The sequence below is a fragment of the Patiria miniata genome, unplaced genomic scaffold (assembly GCF_015706575.1).
Source record: "Patiria miniata isolate m_02_andy unplaced genomic scaffold, ASM1570657v1 HiC_scaffold_30, whole genome shotgun sequence".
NCBI lineage: Eukaryota > Metazoa > Echinodermata > Asteroidea > Valvatida > Asterinidae > Patiria > Patiria miniata.
The window spans coordinates 9,057,259-9,076,051 of NW_024037070.1; the positions used below are offsets into that span (position 1 = coordinate 9,057,259).

The window sequence follows — 18,793 nt, forward strand, 5'->3', positions numbered from 1 at the left end:
GTGGTGTCCCTACACCCAATTAGAAGGACGAGTTGATGGTTAACACATCGTCCCAACCAAATGGACAAAACTAATAATTCCCTAGGGTCACAGACAAGACAAGTTCCGCCGGCCAAACGGAGAACATCCCTGATTCGAGATACTCAGAGAGAGAGAGAGAAAAAACATCCGAAGCTCTCCAAGAAACTAAAACATACGTCTATACACATCATCAATGTGTTATTATTTATACGAGCTGGCTCATTTAGGCGTTATTGGCGGCCGAGTTCAAAGCGATCCAGCGCGCGGGGAGCCAGCGGATGGACCTAGTAATCACAGACCGTCCTGTGCATGACGAAACAATCCACGCGATGGACTCTTCTCTCCGATCGCGGCCACACACCGCCGCGGCGCGAGCTGATAATGACCCACGGAGCGCGTCGGGGATCAAATCATTTCGGATGGATTCCGGGGAATAATTCGCCACTTCTTGAGTCCTTTGATGAAGCCGACGGGAAGAGAGTAAAAAGAGAGAGAGAGAGAGGACGGAGAATAGGGGCATCACGTCTTGCTGAGGGGATACTGCGGGAGCAAAGAGGAAAGTGGTGCATGAACAAGCTGAGAATTAGAAAAAGAGTTTTTAACTCATGACAGTTTTCTGTACACAAAAAAGCTAACAGGAAATGGGGAAAAAACACTGATAAGATGAAGAAAGAGAGTGTTAGTGATGCAACCCTTTTGTTCATCCACTATGAATGATGTTATAATCTAAAACCTCCATTGCAGCACGCTGCCTCGACAGTATTAAAATCGATTCTCTAAACACAGTCCATACATCACACATTTTAATGCGCTTTACAGCGGCAAGAAAGCTAAGGATACGAGTTTCTTTCTCCCCCGCTCGGCCGCCTTAATTGCTGTAAATAAGACCTCTCTAAGTAATTAAGTGTCTAATGATGCCGCTCAAAAAACACCGAGTGTAAATAAGTTTGTCTTGAACTCCTGAAAATCCCTTCGGATAAAAGCCATAAACGTAGACCCTCAGCCACATTCTATCTTGGAAGAGTGTATTATTACAATTCAGCGAGTGAGGTGGAAAAAATAATATGGATATCCTGGTTTGCTGATGATGAGCGGCAGTCGATTGCGACGAAGGACAGACGATGATTAGGATGCTGGCGCCAGCATTGTGTCACGGTTTCACAGACAGTGGGTCGTGAGTCCCGCCGCCGCTCAAATGAGTCAGTTTATGATATGAATTAATTAGCTTTGAAAATCGGGGAAATTGGTTTAAAGGCGTGTAAATTGCGGCGTAGAACCGACACTAAATTATCAGTTGTATTACGCTGGTCGTAGGACATCGCAAGGCCTAACGCGACGTGTAAATATTGCAGTAATTTCGTTCGATATTACTTTCGAAGTTTTAGACAGAGAAAACAAGTTCAAAACCGCCACTTGTATTTTCCGATCATTGGGGTTTATACTGTACTGGGCCCAATTTGCAGCAGGGAGGGCACGTAGTGGCGAATTTGGGAGGGGACTCGGTTGGTTATATTTGAAAAACCACACTTCAGTCTTCCCCCCAATTCTGGGCAAGGGGCCTGAGGGGGGGGGGGGGGGGGGGGGTGAGGGGACCTGCCTCAAAGGGAGGGGGGTGAGTACCCCTCTCCCTCCTCCTTATCCCAGCTACTATTTCCCACCTATCCTATAACTGAAAGACTTTTTAAAACACCTAAACCTCAAAAATCAGCATTGTGCATTTTTTTTCCTTGGATAAAAATCTCCAAATACAGTCCTTCGAATTTAGTGGTTTTTTTAAGGATCTTTTATTATTTAATAATTAAATCACTAAATCTGTCATTGTATATAGACCGTGTAAGCACCGTGCAATGAATGACAATTTCAGGGTTGTTATGCTCACTGGACATCGACAAAATGCGATGTGGAAAAGTAAAACCAGAAGCTACATGTAAAATGTTGCCAACAGAGGGCGCATTTGTCTGGAAATCTTCGGACGAGGACATCGCAACGACGATAAAACGCACTGCGTGGATGAAATTGAAAAGTTTGTTTCTACAACCATCTCGATGGCTTCATTATTAATCACTGTTCGTGGACACAAAGAAAGTGAGGGGAGCTGAGTGGGACTCGGACCTGCGACCCGCAGAACACCGTACGCACTCTACCAATCGAGCTGAGCTGGAGGTCAAATTGTCGACGACTTGGTTTCTCTTTGATATTCTGACTACCCTCTTATCAACTTAGTGATAAATTGAACTTTCTCATTGGGGGGGGGGGGGGGGGAGGGATCACGTCCACACTCTATGGTTCAAGTCTTGACGTTTCATTAACTTGATTTTTTTTATTGACAAAGAAATATCTTTGGTTTCAGCAGTCTTTAAATAGACAAAGCGGCATGGTATATAATACCTCCAATCCGATCTGCCGGAATCGAGACAAGTGCTTCTTAAAAAAATGGGTCGGCCACCGCTCTGAAGAATATGATGTATTTCATGTAAATAATTTAAGGTTTATTAAGCTCTACGAAGCCTGACCGAGCGACACTGGGCCATTAGATCTGAGGACAGATCGGTAAATCACACTGCTGGCATGGAATACGTCAAGCGCACTCGTATAATGAGGCTTATGTGCTGATCCGCCTACACCGTCAGACGACAAAAATTGCCCGCGTCACGAAATGCGCCAGCCCCGCTCTCTGCACTCAATGCTCGTGCTAGCTCCCGCCGATGATTTACACTATAAAAAAAGATGAGACAATAAATATTTAAGTAGTCGGTAAGATCACAGGCGCCGGCAAAGACAATTTGGTGGAAATGAATATCAAAGGAAGGCCGACGATGTGCGGGGAGGAGGCTGAGGTGAGTTTCTGACGCTCTGTCGAGTTCACCGTGCGGCGATCGTCTAAAACCAGGCTGGAAACACGGAGGATATGTGCTCAGACTACCGCCATCGATCTCCGTCGTACTGGCCCGGTTTTATCGGCGGGCACGGTCTACTTTGGCCTTGTCACTGTGCGGAAACCTTGTATCTTGCGTGAGGGTAACACGGCGAGAGAGAGACAACGTCAAGGGCGAAATAAATACAGGTGGACCGGGAGAAAATAAACAAGTTGCAGGACGCGTTACGGTGCAGTAAAACGGGCGCAACTGGGGCAGAATATTCTCACAAAACGGTGGCACTGTTTTGAATACTTGAAAAATACGTGACCCCTCGGTACGTCCCTTCACATGAAAAGAAAATATTGAAATTTGATATATGAGCCCTCATTGCAATTGAAATGATATCTTTCAGCACTAGTACTTCCGGAATCCCCTCCAACTCACGTAATGTCGCCCAACGGCGTAACTATAGGGTTAAACTTTATTGAGCACCTGGTGGTGCACCGATTTTCAAGGGGGCACTTAAGGCAACTGATATATTGTTTTTGGTGCAATTCAAGATTTTAAGGGGGGGGGGGGCACCGACCTCCACTAGAGAGGGGGGATGTGCCCATCCGTGCACCCTCCCCCGTAGTTACTACGCCTCTGATCTCGCCACGTTAAAAAGCAAAGACTTCGGAAAGAAAAGATCATTTGCAAAAGGTTGAAAGAATATTACAATTGCACATTTCGTACTTAGGCCCTATCTGTGGAGAAAAATACAACTGAAAAACGTGCTCCTGCCGAAAAAAATCCACTTACAGTTCTTAAAAGTATAAGCTTATTACCCAAAAGCACAAGGTACATGATGCTTACAAAACCCAAAGTTATTATTCATAAACGTAATATCAGTTGATTAGTGGGGAGTACAGTATATAAATGCTTAATTTGAATCTCTTGGCCGTCTCATCTTCAATGCAGTCGGCTTTCCCTTTGAAGATCGTCGACCGGGACTCGTAGAGTGCATGTACCCATGTCGTTATAAATATTTACGGGTGTATTACGGAGTACACAACTTGAGACGATCTCGGCAATTTATCTTAAACGCCCCTCGATGAATGTTGAGTCCCCGGACGCCGTTGATTTCAAAGGGGATGCCGACATGAGATGATCCCGGCTGGACTTAAGTACGAGAGAAGAGAGAGCGGAGTGCCGAGCTGGCCACACGCCCGTCCCGCCACCGCGCGACGCGGCGATCAGCCCGCGCCGACAGAAAGATTTACTCACGGAGTCTTTGATTCCAACTCGATGTTTATCTGCGGTATTACAATAATATTATTATGCGTCTGGGTTGGCAATGCGAGATAGAAAAAAAGTAGGTTAATAATGCCTAGACTGGCTTAGTTTGGGAAAAATCATTCACTTAGAAATATCAGTAACGTACAGATGATATCGGTGTTATTATCAAGGTGGATCTTGCCTGAATGATCGAGTTACTTACAGGCCGTATAATATTGAAAGGCTCGTTAAAAACTGGGCCATAAAAAAGGGGCGTGGCTGGGATTTGTTAGGGGGTTTGTTCACTGTGAAAATAGGTCATCTGTAACTTGAAAAAAAAGAAGAGTGATTTAGAATATTTATTTGAGTATTTGTGGAGTAATGCAATATATAAATTCTATGTGTGGTGTGCACAAAATACTTGCGTAATATCAGAACGGCCAAATTTCTGTTATAGGTTTTGTTTTACATGAAAAACGAATAAAACTGCTGAAAATTGCTTACTGACTGTATTGACCTGAAATATGCAAATCAATAAAGTTACAGGGCATGACGTTCCGACTCTGGCAGGATCTTTCTCAAAAGCCAAAATTTAAAAAAAGGCTCAAATTCATCCCAAGTACTTATTACAAATTTACTTCCCATACAATTCAATCTGCCGCAATAACCGAGATTTCGGCAATTGGAGATTTTCTTTCAGCTGAGAGGCTCACACACACACGACTGGTTTTATAAAGAGAGCTGTTTACAGACTCTGGCCTCATTGGTTTTTCAAAATCATTCCGGAGTCATCAAAGCGGCGAATTAGTCCAACGGTAAAGCATGATTGCTCTCAACGGTTCAATAATGTGGAATGGATGAGATTCACTTACAAAGCCGAACTTAATCAAAGTGGTTATTTTAATATTGTATATCGGAGCGGGCGGCGGGGGGGGGGGGGGGGGGGTTGCATCATGGTTATTGGCAACCAACCTAGCATGATATTCCCAGACGCCATTCTATTACTGGCTTTGGTTTCCTCGCAGTTATTAAAAATCTTCCTAATACTTACACCAATTTTGTAAAAAACTATCAGAGGGTGTAAATTACATTGCTTTTAAGGTGTTTACATCTGGAAATGGTGCCAAACTCTCTTAATCAATTTTTTTTAACACTTAAAAAAAAAAAAAAAAAACTAAATACAAGTAGTATACTTTGAGGATAAGATTTATTTTTTTCACTTGCAATGCCAAAAGCATTTGTTATAAACATATGCTTTTTACTTCATGTCACTTTATACGCTGTAGGTGTGGACTATTTCAAAGTGAAATAAACCTCTGTCATCACAGCTGATTGATGTTTCTGCAAGTCAGTTTCACCTAATAAGACTCCTTCACCTCACATATGCTTGCTCCTCATATTACTCTGAATGCACCCAAACCCATGGCATCTTCGTGTGAGCGTCAGGCAACACCCGCAATGTGTTCAAATACCCCCTCCCCACCCCCCCCCCCCCCCAAGTGGTCTTCGTCAATTTTTTCTTTGGAACCTTGGAAGGGGTACTTGTTGAAGGGGTCCGTAAGAGACTTTCTGGACAAAAGTGCCATTCCTTTCCAAAATACCAATGCTCGTGCTAGCCTTCCAAAGGGTTGAGATTGCCTGAAAACCACTCAGAATGAATTTCTTACTGCCCAATCTCTCCTCTTTGTGACTGCTTCTTAGGGATGTAGTTGAGTCAATCACAAGTCCCTGCAAGTCCATCACAAGTCCTCCAGTCCCAATTCAACTCACAAGCTATTTAAATGAGCTTTGACTAACGCATTCCTTTGTTATCTTTCATCCACTGTCTCTTGTGACTGGACTTGTGATTTACTTGTGACTGGACTTGTGATGGGCTTGACTACATCCCTGTTGCTTGCTAATCAAACTCTTCCATCTCCTCCTCATCTTCCTCCTGTCCCCCCTCTGGGGGTCTCAGACTATGCAGGAGGTCCCTCATTGCATCCATCAGGGTGCCTAGACTCTGACGGAGGTCGGTGTTGGGGGCTAAGTAGCCTCCTTCTGCACCGGCCGGGTCATCGCCACCGACTTGAACCGCTGGGTCGGGAGGTGCTGCTCCAGGTGGCTGGGAGGAAAGCAACAACAGAAAGAAAAACTGTCTACCATCCATTTGACTTGGGGGGAGGGGTGTTTAAATATATCAAATGGAGTTTGAGGCTTTGCAAAGGAAGAGAACTTGAAGAGGTTTGTGGATACATCATGAGAAGTGACGCACCCTAAAGAAGTGGCTTGAGACGAACATGGCTTAAACACCCTTTTTTAAGAGTTGTACAACTTCCAGACAACGTACACAATAGATCATTCTCGTTATGGCATTTCTTGTCCGCTAATGCCCAGTAAACTTGTTACTGTTTCTACAGTAGTCACTCTATGACGCCAGTCTGCAAACTTCTACACTATTCATATGAACAAACCTTTCACCTGCTTCTACAATAGGAATACAAATTGCGAAAAGGAAAAATGCTCTGTAAGGCCAAAAAAAAAAAGGCTCCGGTTTCTGGTATGGAGCTTGCCCAAAAAGTGGTGCGGCGACGCGGCTTTTTTTTTTTTTTACCTGTTTTTTTTTTGCTTCAAATGTCGGCGGATGACTGCAAAATGGTGCCCGACTAAACTTAGTACAAATATATGGGAGTCCAGAGAGGCCACATAAAGCTTATTCTTGATCATAACCCCATCTAAAAACACGTTAAAATTGTGCAGCAGCAGGATTCCAGTCAAACCAGTGAGTTTGGTGGTTTTGAGACATCATCTTTCATTGAAAAAAAAACTTTTTCATTTTGCCGACGCGCATGGCTACGGCGACGCGCACGCATACCAGAAACCGGAGACTTATTTGTTTTGGCCTAATACATTGGCGCGATCTGCACATGTACCCCTACAACGGTTACAAAGAGATTATTGGGTGGGACTTCTGAAGACACTGATGTTCATTCAAAGATGCTACAACTTTGTGCATTCAGATGACAGAATTGTGCATGCTTTTTTGCCATACCCGCTATCAAACCAGTTCACATGATATGTGTCTTGCAGAAGATGTTGATGGGGGGGGGGGGGGGGAGAGACGGTTGATAAGACTTACTGGAGGTAAATATGAAGGCATCATCGACCGGAAGAATTCCGCAAACATGCCGTTATCTGCGCGAAGGCTGCTGGCCCTTTGCTGTCTGTAAATAAAACAAATGCACAAGATGATATATTGCCTTCTGCTTCAAGTAGAGAAAGAACGCGTTGACTCAATGTATGACTTTTGAATTGCTTTCAAAATTCCTGGAGAAGAACTCTTCAAGATATGGAAAGAGGTCTGAATCAGTGACAAAATCCACCACTAGCAGCACATTTCTCGCGGAACATGTATCAAACATTCATGTGAAATGATAACAGCTGACAGCATATTTTGAAAGTATCATTTCATTTTGAACTAAATTCTATCAGCGGTCTCACAAGGCATACCCTAGGACGCACTCCCCCAAGCTGAATGGAAAAATGGAGAATTCACTCCGAGCTGCAAAATGTGCCACATGAAATAATTTTACTTTCCCCGCCCTCACGGAAACATTCCCCCACCCTAACAGAAATGTTTCCCCACCCTAACAGAAACATTCCCCACCCTCAATGTAACAAAAATGTTTTCCTACCCTAACACAAATGTTCCCCCACCCTAACAGAAACATTCCCCCACCCTAACATTAACATTCCTCCATCCTAACAGAAACATTCCCCCAGCCTAACAGAAACATTCCCCCACCCTAAATGTAACAGAAATGTTTCCCCACCCTGACACAAATGTTGCCCCACCCTCACAGAAACATTCCCCCACCCTAACAGAAACATTCCCACCCTCAATGTAATTGAAAGCCACCATTTTAAATTCCCCCACTCTGGATGAAATCCTCGATGGGATCTCTGCATACCTAGCAGGTATATGATAGGAGATGATAGAATCCTTGGGAGGCACCGGGTCGTAGGATAAGACCGGAGTATTGGCCAGCTCTGGAGGGAGGGACACGACTGCATCCTTGATATCGGACAGGATGATATGACGGAAGACGTTCCGTGGCGTACCTCGATATCTCGTCTGCCTCCTGAGGAGAAACGCAAGATGAATATGTCTTGGAGTAATGGGCATTTTGGTGTTATTGTTAATCTCCTGTTACTTGTGAATGAAGTTGTGATGGACTTGCTAATGTTGCTAGCATTAGACGTTGGGCCTTATCCCTGGCTAACATTGCATATACGGGTTCATGACTTCTGACTAGCGCCCCTTGAACAAAGACATTGACAAAACTGGGAACCGCCAACATATGGCTGGATAGCTCAGTTGGTAGAGCACCGGAACAGCAATCCGGAGGTGGCAGGTTCAAACCCCACTTCAGTCAATGTCTTTGTTCAATTTAAAAAAAGAAGCTTACTTTTAAGAAAACAATTTACTTTTTGCTAAAAACTGAGAAAAAAAAAACCAAAAAGGGGTAAGGATCTCTTAAATTCAGAACCCCCCCCCCTCCCTCGGACCCAGATATGCCTGTGAATTTATCACGGCACATACTTTGTCTGATATTCCTTGACCACTGGGTCCTGACTGTCCACCCGTTGTAGCACCACACTGACATTACTCTCCAACCATTTCATGACCTCGGGCACCTTCCACATGGCATAGTTCCGGCTGATGTAGAGCGTTATCAGCTGGGTCAGTGCTGCTGGCTGGCTGTGGGTGCAAAGAAAAGAGTTGATGGTTAGACCACGAGGCAAGTGTTGTAGTTAAGTCTATCACAGGTCCTTATAGGTTTATCACAAGTCCATCACAAGTCATCCAGTCATAAGTCCAGTCACAAGCTGTTCAAGTGAACTATGACAAAGGCATTTCTTTGTTATTGTTCATCCCATCGGACTTGTGATTGATCTGTGACCAGACTTGTGACCTGACTTGTGCTGGACTGAGCCTCAACACTGCTTTGAGACTTGATGACTTGTGACAGACTTGATGTCTTCTTAAGTTCTTGGCTACCTCTCTGCTAATGTGTAGGCAAGAGCAGGTACTAGAGCAAGCAAGCAGATAAACTGAGAGAGAAGACAAGTAACCAGACATGAAATAAATGGCATTATTGTAGGGACTTACTTGCAGTAACTCACAGGGGAGAAGAACGGATGCCTCTTGGCTGAGGCGTCCGGCTGGATGCTACACTTGTCCAAAAGGGGCATCAAGGCCTAAGAATAAAGTCACACAGGAGAAAATGTCATCTCAAATCAACTTCCTGTAGTTGATTTGTGAAGTACCCTGCTCCTTTGCAACCATAGTTAGCTGCAAACATCATAACGGTTGAATTATGCTCAAACATCGCCACAAAACCTCTCTTCCCTAGTTGGACTAGTCCAACAATCAACAAGTAGGAAGCATTTGATAACAGTTGGTTCATCTTTGGAAAACCACAGTTCTTGATCAAGCCTGCTCCTAGTTTACAGATTGCACAGTTATAACAAAATTGTATATTCTACAGGCAGCAGCAAATTTTGAGACAATCCAACCAAATGTGAGTTCTAATTGGGACACCCACGGATATCGAGGTTCATCTGAGAGTGTGTGACCTAATCCGGAATATTTGAGGTAAAGGGCTAATAAGAAGGGGTAAAATAGATGAAAAACATTACCGAGGGGTACATGAGTAGAGCTGTTTGCAGACAAGAGTCAGCTTTGGTAGTATCGCCGTCTTGACTGTTGTGGAAATGAGCCAGCGCCAGGCTGAAGGCAAAGTTGGGCAGCTGGGAAAGATTCTTGTGGGCCTGTTCAAGGAAAGACAAAGAAAGATAAGATTAATAATTTGGTATGCATGACATTTGAGGTGCTTAAATTTAAAAAGAAAAATTTGTCTATGACTACTCCACTGAATATTAATTACAAACCACGGGATACGTAGTGGTGCCTGCGTGCAAATTTTATCTTAATGCTTACACATCCCTAGAGTTGTCTTTTGTTATTGGCCTGATGAGCAGGGGTAATAATGATGCGCTGACATGAGAGTAATATATGAGTTATTTTTTTTTATTTTCACATTAAATTTCAAAAGGAACATGAGGGTTATGACAAATGAATGAGAAAACAGAACATCGTTTTATCTTTTGCCTTGAAACTTCGATTCAAAATGTCAGCATAGGAAACAAATAATTGATATTTATCTATTAAAAAACTTGGCATAATACTTGTATTTTAGGATTCAGGAGGGAGGCTTAGAAAGTTGGGAAGTTGAAGCCTCCCCCTCCCCCCCCCCCCCCCCACCACCTTCCTCCCAATTTTGCCCGACTCGTTTCCCTTAGCCTTCTCCTCAAGTCTGCAAACATCATGGTTAGAGAATACGAACTGCTTGAAATGGTTCAGAATCATGACTAATGTCTTGATTTGCAACGTTAAAAATCAGCCCCCCCCCCTTCCCTGATTTCTGGATCCACCCATGACTTGGTATGGAGCTCTGCTAACTATTTGTTGGCTGGAGGTGCTTACCTCCCATTCATCATGCATCCTGATCAGTACTTGATACTGCTCAGACCTGAGTGCATAGTGGTCAATCATCAACAAGATGCCCAGCGGATCAGTGTCTGGGTCAAGACTGAAATGAGAGTTCACAAACAGAAATGATACTACAATACCTCGGTCAATTTATATCATAGTGGTTTTACATATAATGTGATTTGTGTGACATTAAGTCGTTTTTAAATGGAAATTAAGGATTACCATGTTCAGGAGAGTAAAAAAAAAACTGGTTTTTTTTTTATTCTGGAATTTACCTCAAGAGTAGTTTACAGATTTCGAGAGCGGTACGATTTGCGCCCCGCTGACCCACGAACACCGCGTGTCTGAACAGGGCCAAGAAGAATGCTCTGTTCTCTACCCTTCGGTAGTCCAGTCGACACGTCCCCTGTGTCAAGCTGAACATTGTGTGGAAGCTACACTCAATGTTGTACAGCGCCCTCTCTAGTCAGTCAAAAGAAAAGAAAAGAAAAATGAATCAATTCAATAATTTTATTGCTTGTTACAATGTCCTGCACTTTATAATCTGAAATTGATAAGGCCAATTTTGATTTGTGTTAAGCTGACTTTGCATTATTAAAAATCATTTTATGTAAAAACTTAACCTGAAAAGGACACATTTGAAAACATCAAATTATACGTCGGTTTAACAAAAGAGACCCAAATAAACATAAATGGTACACCATCATGAACTGGCTCTACCACGTAACACACAGGACTAATTTGACATTAGTCAACTAGGCTAGAGATCTGACATCTCAAATAGGATAGCAATTCCCGCAAAGATTCTAAAATTGTATTGGTTCCTCGTCTGTAGTCGTCTAGTTCTCAAGAACGAATGCACACGAATTGTGCCTAGCTAGCTGTGTTCATGTGACTATTGCAATGAAACTGACCTTGTGTCAGAGGTCACAAGGACAACACCATGCTAGTCGATCTCTGACTCTATATATGAGTGAGTTATTGATGTAGTGTTCTAGTATGACTCACCAACAAGCTCAGCGGCCATCTGTCTGTCTTCGCTCATCTTACAGACTTCACTGAGTTGTAGAAGGGTGTCGATGTGGTAAGGGTGCATCTGAAGCAGAACCTAGGTTAAGACACGACAAACATTTCAACTTACTCACATGAATTACACCATATTGAAACATTTGGGGACCGATGGACAAAATTGGTTCTTAGCACTTTGATAACATTGTATTACATTGTATTTAAATCCCTGATGAATGTATAAAACCATACAGTGTTGGCCTGAGCAGTTTGAAAGTGACAGGCAGGGCAGTTTGAGCAGGACAGGAACTAATGGGTTATGACGCGGTTGACCCCCATTAAAGCTTAGTGGTAGACTGAGACATCTGCACTAGTAAGCAGGAGGTCGTGGGTTCGAGTCCAGCTGGAGTAAGCTCTTGTACAGCAACAATATGTCGATGAAGGGTCAAAACAAAATACTGTTATTAGCACAAAACAATCTAATTTTGAAAAGTCAAGTTTTAATATTGGGCAGGGTGTTGCTGGGGGGGGGGACGAGGGGTAGAAAATGGGACAGAATGGGTTGTTACCGTTAGATTCTGTGGGTTGAGTGATTCTACGGCGTCCAGAAATTGAAACTGAACCTGCTGGTAGTCCTTTGAGTGCTCAAGAGTGAAGTACTGATACCTGGTGAATAATCAACAAGCAATGAGTGATATGGTTGTGCATACTGCCACCCCAATTGTCATCATTGTCAGCAAAATAATGGTTTATATCTTACAATGTTTGACAAAGGGCCACCTCAAAGAACACGAGCTTGACTTGAATGGTATCCACTCCAATTATCTCGTAATTAACTGAGCTGGATGCTGCACACTATGACCTATTTGCTTTGACGTAACAAGTGAATAGGTCATTTAAATTGCCTCAAAACACTACAGAATCTACAAGCGGGAGTATATTCCCATGATCAACAACACATTCAAATAATCGTCCATTGGTTTATAGGTCAGTGAGCCCCATCCGCACTTATCCACATGTGAAAGCCCCCCCCCCCCCACCCATTCCCTTCCTCCCAAAATCTCCAGCAGTCAGCAACTCGAAAGAATGTCTGACTACTTGACTACCTGTCTTGGTCTTTCTACAACAATTTTGTGGTCACCTCCCATATTTAAATTGCTTGGGCACATCCTGTGCATACTGTTAGCTTCATATGGATTGTATTTTGTAATTAAGAAAGCTTTTTAGTTTACTACAATTAGAGTTGTAGCTTACCCGCCTTTTATTTCAAGCTGTCTCATGGATAAACCTGTTGGAGAAGAAAAGAACAGAAAAGAAGAACAAAATCCTGTCATTCAATGAACTGACTGGAAGACTCCGTTGATTTTCAGACAACATACTGCTTTAGATTTAAACTGGAAAAAAAAATTCAGAGGTAAAGGCACTTGATACAGATATAATTGCCAAGTTTCATATTCATGGAATAGGAACATGGTTCATGTCAAGACTGCATTAAGGTGAACCGTTACTCACCTGATTTTCCGATGTTGGGCCATTCAGCTTTTGGGTTGACCAGCCAAGTTGATCGCTGATATGCTTTACGTCGTCCTCTTTTCCTGAGCAGGGATATAAGACAGCCTGAATTTATTCAATAATAAATTACTATTTTTAATCATTAGTCATGACATTTCAAACAGAGTTTTGGGGTATAAATCTTCCTGTAGATCTCCCGTTTATTTTTGAAGATGTAAACAACGGTTTCCTTTTCCCCTATATTCCCACATGTTCAAATTGCTGCATGAAAGTTCTGAAATTGTAAAAACAATTTCCTGTTCTAGATTTAAAAACTTTTTCCAAGAAAAAATATAACAGATAGTTTTCTTAATGAATTAAAAAAAAAATCCATAATTTTCTAAATATCAGATTCACAAAATTCAATTTACAAAAATAACTGTGATACCTATAAAAATACTTGATAAATGCTCAACCATTGGGTAATTGCCAAACTTTGGGAGACAAGCACGTGGGTGCAGTGGTTCTATCCACGCCTTGCACCTCTGTGGCAGACATGCGGGTTGGGTTGGCAGTCCCCTACCTGACACTGGGGTTCCCCCCAATATTTCCTCTCTGGGGTTTTCCTCCCACCTCTAAAACTGAACATTTCTTCATTATCTTCTCTTTATGGTTTTCAAGTCTTGTGAGCTATAGTGACATGGGAGCTTTTGAGGAATCCACGGTTTCAGTACCAGAAATGAACTCATACTACTAATGAGTATACACAGTAATGTTGTCTTACCTCTGCTCAGTTTGCCTGACGACATTCGAGCCAAAGATTCTCCGCATCTCGTTATCTGCATTGAGATTCTTGTGTTCCACTGCCAGCACCGCCTTGGTTTCCATGGGAACAGCGGTGGCACCGTGGGTAATCTGCCCTGCCCTTCCATTGGGCAAAGCTCCAAGCATAGCATTGACTTCCCTGACGCTGGCATCAATTTCATCTTCCTGTCATGTGACATAGGTTAAAGGTGAATTGGCTATTGTATCTGAGGCTATTTTTGAAACTTGGGCTTTGTCCCGACTTCAGTTTCTGGCTTTAGAGTTGTGAATAAAGGCCCCTAACCTTGAATAGATTTCAACTTAGTCCACATCTGATTTCTGTTACAGGAACATCAAAAACAACATTTCTGGGAAAGACAAAGCCGAAACTGAGGACAGAACCTTGGTTTGAAAAATGGTCAATGTCTGAGAGGTTAAATTTTTAAAACTTTTTCAACTGCCCAAAAAATAGGAATTGTAAGAGTTCATAAAAGAAAAACAGAAAGATCTTTGGCAATAAGCATAAACACCACCTGCCTAAGTCTCATTTCTTAAGAATATTACTTGGCAGTATATACTGATGCAACTGATGATTTCTTTTAGAAGTTTTCAGAATGTTTCGGGACTGGTCAATCTTTATTGTAACAAATGAGGTATCCTTTTTCAACAATAATTTTTCACAACGTGAGATAGCAGATACTTTCAAGTCATCTATATTTAAACATTGGCAGCTGGCCAGACTCAATAGCATAAGTATTTTGAATTTTTTAAAAATTAGCTATTCATATACTGTTAGTGCATGAGAAAGTTTTATCCATAATTCGATAATTTTTGGGGGAGTACAGTTTTTCCAAGCCTGAATATTTACATTTTCAGGCACATCTTCAGCTTTTGTCTCGCTGTCAGCCTGCTTCCTTTTCTTCTTCTTTTTCTTCTTCCTCTTGGCCCCTGTGGCTGTTTCACGACTCGTTTGTTTGGATGACGTCTGGACTCCTTGTTGAGGGAATGATGTACTTCTATCATTTCCATCACTTTCAACATCGTTGCCATCTTCCTGCAACTGTAATAAATAATTATGAAAAATCTGTTATAAAAATACATATTTTTTTCTGAAGATTTTTACTGAAGTGAGGGTTTGCACTTTATTGCAGGACAAATGTACTTATTTCCTAAGAATTGAATAAGTGGAAAATAACTTAACTGAAAAAAAGCTCTGATGACACTAAACTCTTAAGGAAACTATTAAGCAGGAAGTTGAAAGAAATTCCAAATTTTGGGTAAAAAAAATATGTGGTGCCATGATGAAAATGCCACTTTGTCATTCTGTACAAAGTCCATGGGAGGTGTAAAAATTGTCTTTGAATTATCTTTCAACATATTTGTATCACATATTTGTGAAACAGTGATGTTATGATAACCTATTCTTCCCAAAGTTCATTTAAGAAACTTTTTATTCAGTCTACTCACTCTGTACCCCACTAAATAATGCAAAGAAACCTTAATTTCCTGACAACATACCAAACATGCCAAACTAGATTTAGAGGTTTTTTTTTATTTATTTATTTTAATATATATGCTTACAATATATATCCATATGTTGTTAAAATAAAACATCTCCAAATTCCAATATTATAGATAAAATTTAACTGCGGATCTGACCAACTCAAACGGGTTGAACGGTGCGGCAGCTGGTCTTTCCATTTCATCTTCATCGTCATCCTTATCAACATCCTCATCTTCAGCCGCATCATGATCATCTTCGAGAACACGGCTCCGAAGTTCATCCAAACTCCGGTCCCCATGAAGTTTTCTCATTGCTCTGGAAGACATCCTGTTCTATTGCGTCGCGTACTTTATTTAAAAAGGCACTTCTGTGGTACTTCTAGTAGTGAAATAAAATGACAAAGTTATATCTGAAAAATCGTGTGTGTACGTGTAAACACGGTAAGATTAAAATAGCACATACCTTGCATACGTCCTATCCCAGACTGGCCCCGCAGCCAAGTTGATTGAGTGTCATCTGTCTGAATGCGTTATATGGAAAAAGACGTCTGGGTTATTCTTAGTCTAGTTCCCAAACGAACTTTGTTCGATTTTCATGGGTTTGTAGAACGGTAACCATACTTAAAGAGCAATCCAAACAACAACATTTCAGTCATCAGTTCGCAAACGCACCTTAGCTTGGACTTGGAGGAAAGACGGTTCGGCAACTGAGTTATACTTCCTGTCTATGCAGGAATCATTCTATTTTCTCCCCGCAGTACGTGTTTGTCATATCATTCAGACATTCATTATATTCGACCAAATAGCATGAATTTTTGAGCTGTTCTTGACAGCACTTGCTTACCCATGATTTTACGTTTTGTTGTTTACTTTGTATAAATTATGAATATGATTATGGGTGTTTTTTTTTTTGCAGAAGTGCATTATTATTTGTACCTTAGCAGCTGATATTCACTGATAGTGTTCTAAACCTAATCCCCTACCACTACCATAATTTCCCCTCCCACCCACTTTCCCAATTCAGGGTTGGGTGTACTTCTAGAATTAGAAGGCACCTCTCGTGAAAGGAGCCTTTCTCAAAGTAGGTTTTGTGTTGAAGGCTAAAAGTTAAAATAAAAAAATGCTATCAGTGTCGCCTTTTTTCTTGCAGGGTCAGTACAATCTCAATGTCAGCAAATAACAAGAAAATGTTTCGGAGAGAACGGAGAGGCTTTAAGAGCAAAGTGTTACTGACAATGAGGCGACGGAAATTCCTCGGCCAAAGAGATCAGAAGCAAGACGACATTTTCCCCTTTGGAGAGCTCCCAAATGAATGCAAAGTGAAAATCCTCGCCTATCTGACGGACAAGGAAAAATGTACTGCCGCCCTAGTTTGTACATCATGGACAGACTTGATACGGACTCCGTGCCTTTGGACCAAGGCAGATTTTGTAGAACTGCTCTACCATCAGAAGAGCAGGCACATTCCAATTCCATCGCCAGCCCTGGAGTGCCAAGTCCTGAAGGAGAAGGTCAAGAACTTTGTGTTCCATCTGGTGTCCCGACAAGCCCTACTTCGTGAGCTCCTCTTTGAATTTGACCTGCATGAGGGTGATGAGATATGGTTGAAACTTCTGGTATACTTACTGCAGATGACACATGCCCAGGAACTGCACACAATTCAGTGCAACTGGACTTACACCCCTCACATCCCCTGGTTCCTCAGCGGAGCCGCAGTGGATGCCAAGGAATCCCGAGTTACATCTTTCCACAAGCTCCTCATGATCTTACAAGAAAGCAGCCCAGGAATCCAGGGCTTCACAATGCCCTTTGATTGGTCACCATGCTCCATCAGCCTACTCTGCCGATTCAAAAGCATCACAACCCTGGAGTTGTCCAAGTACTGGGTCTTCCACGGCCTTCCCCAAAGGCTGTTGAACAGGCTTCTCCAAGAGCTCCCAAAGCTGAGGAGGTTCAAGTTGGAGGTTGCTGTACCCTTCAGGGACAGTGAGCTGTACCCTCAGTACACCATGTCATCAGAAACCCTGGAAGAACTGGACATCGCAGCCTGCTCAGGCTTCTTCCTCTGGAGTGTTACCTTACCGAACCTCAAACGCTTCTGTGATGCTAGGACAGCCTGGACTGGGCCCATCCTTCCAAGGAAGGCTCTGAAAATCCAATGTCTGTATAACGTCGTGAGGAATGGTGCTCCTAAACTCAACATCTTCAACACTAGTCCTCTTAGAGAAGGTTGGAGGGAGAGTTGCCCCAGTGAACTGGAGGATGTTCTTCGTGCAACTTGCTACTGTGAACGCCATAAAAGCAGCCCTCTCATATTCTAGTTTTAAAATGGCATCACTCTGAGAGAAATAAGGAAATTGTGTCCATGCAGACAACAGTGAGATATTCACACTGCCACCGACAAATTTTCTCACTTTAAAGTTGACATCCTGCATTAGTTTTGGCCTACAGTTTATCAAACAGGTGTCATTGTTAATATATGCACAACCACAATCACGTTATTGCATTTCGGAATTGTCATGAGTAACAACTATTGTTCCTGTTATGCGCAGGGGAAAACTGAACAAACTAATCATGTGCATCCAAAAGGGTAAAACTTTCTAAGTCCTTATCACTCAATGTAATTGACAATGTCTACAGGGTTGTTTTCTGTATTGAGAAACACTTAAAATGATGATCGTGTGTCACTCAGTGGGCATATTTTTTAATGGCTTTCCAGGGTCAGTAAGCTCTATTGGCATATAAGGTTTAAAAGTGATAAAATATAAAAGTGGATGTAATACACAGAGGGACATTTTTTTATTTAATGCATTTTTTTTAACTTGGAAGTTGATGTGAGATTGCTGCCACTCTTTCCCCAACTACTTGATATTTTAATTTACATAACATGGGATGGGGAACATTTTATACAGGTTACAGAAGGGCATTTCAATCTATTGGATGTATTTTGAACATGTAGTTGATGTCAGGCTGAGACTCCCACCAACCTGTGCATATATTTTGTACTTAATATAATATATCTGTGGTCTGTTAAATATTATTAGACATGTTATATACCTCTTTACAAATCCCCATGCATATTATTTGAACAGACAGAAGTACTGAGTAGGTTTTAATGTAGATCAAGAATTTTAAGTAGGTGTATATAACGCTGCAAGCAACTTATCGATATACTCTCAGATGTTCATATTCCTGCTGTAAGTCAAAAGAACTTCTGTACTTCTCCTGTGTGTAAATGTTAAACCCTGTATATGTTAAACTGTGCTGTAAATAAAATTTTAAAACCTACTTCTTTGTTTGGCTGTTTTGTTAT

General features: G+C 42.0%; 2 protein-coding genes and 1 non-coding gene across 3 annotated transcripts; 2 read left to right on the forward strand and 1 right to left on the reverse strand.

Moving 5' to 3' along the window:
* Positions 1–4,294: 4,294 nt before the first annotated feature.
* LOC119739359 (transcription factor 25-like) lies at positions 4,295–15,947 on the reverse strand. Its single transcript, XM_038214268.1, has 15 exons — positions 15,637–15,947; positions 14,846–15,037; positions 13,958–14,163; positions 13,195–13,277; positions 12,937–12,970; positions 12,252–12,348; positions 11,683–11,782; positions 10,950–11,136; positions 10,666–10,771; positions 9,819–9,950; positions 9,289–9,377; positions 8,719–8,877; positions 8,087–8,257; positions 7,255–7,339; positions 4,295–6,240 (listed from the first exon to the last, which is right to left on the reverse strand). Exons 1-15 carry the CDS (start codon positions 15,805–15,807, stop codon positions 6,034–6,036), a joined length of 2,019 nt encoding a protein of 672 aa, XP_038070196.1. The 5' UTR covers positions 15,808–15,947; the 3' UTR covers positions 4,295–6,033.
* On the forward strand, positions 8,479–8,551 carry Trnaa-agc. The gene has a single exon. It is a non-coding gene; the product is annotated as a tRNA-Ala (tRNA).
* A 221-nt stretch (positions 15,948–16,168) lies between the features above and the next one.
* LOC119739361 lies at positions 16,169–18,768 on the forward strand. The gene is made up of 2 exons (XM_038214273.1): positions 16,169–16,237; positions 16,631–18,768. Exon 2 carries the CDS (start codon positions 16,647–16,649, stop codon positions 17,799–17,801), a length of 1,155 nt encoding a protein of 384 aa, XP_038070201.1. The 5' UTR covers positions 16,169–16,237; positions 16,631–16,646; the 3' UTR covers positions 17,802–18,768.
* Positions 18,769–18,793: the final 25 nt, after the last annotated feature.

What these genes read in the sequence shown, in the direction of transcription:
- LOC119739361 (XM_038214273.1), top strand. Translation starts at nt 16,647, where the DNA reads ATGTCAGCAAATAACAAGAAAATGTTTCGGAGAGAACGGAGAGGCTTT.
- LOC119739359 (XM_038214268.1), bottom strand. Translation starts at nt 15,807, where the DNA reads ATGTCTTCCAGAGCAATGAGAAAACTTCATGGGGACCGGAGTTTGGAT. An exon ending in GTCAGGCAAACTGAGCAGAG is followed by an intron (nt 13,278 to 13,957) that starts GTAAGACAACAT and finishes ATCCCTGCTCAG; the next exon opens with GAAAAGAGGACGACGTAAAG. An exon ending in TGCCTTCATATTTACCTCCA is followed by an intron (nt 6,241 to 7,254) that starts GTAAGTCTTATC and finishes CTTTCCTCCCAG; the next exon opens with CCACCTGGAGCAGCACCTCC.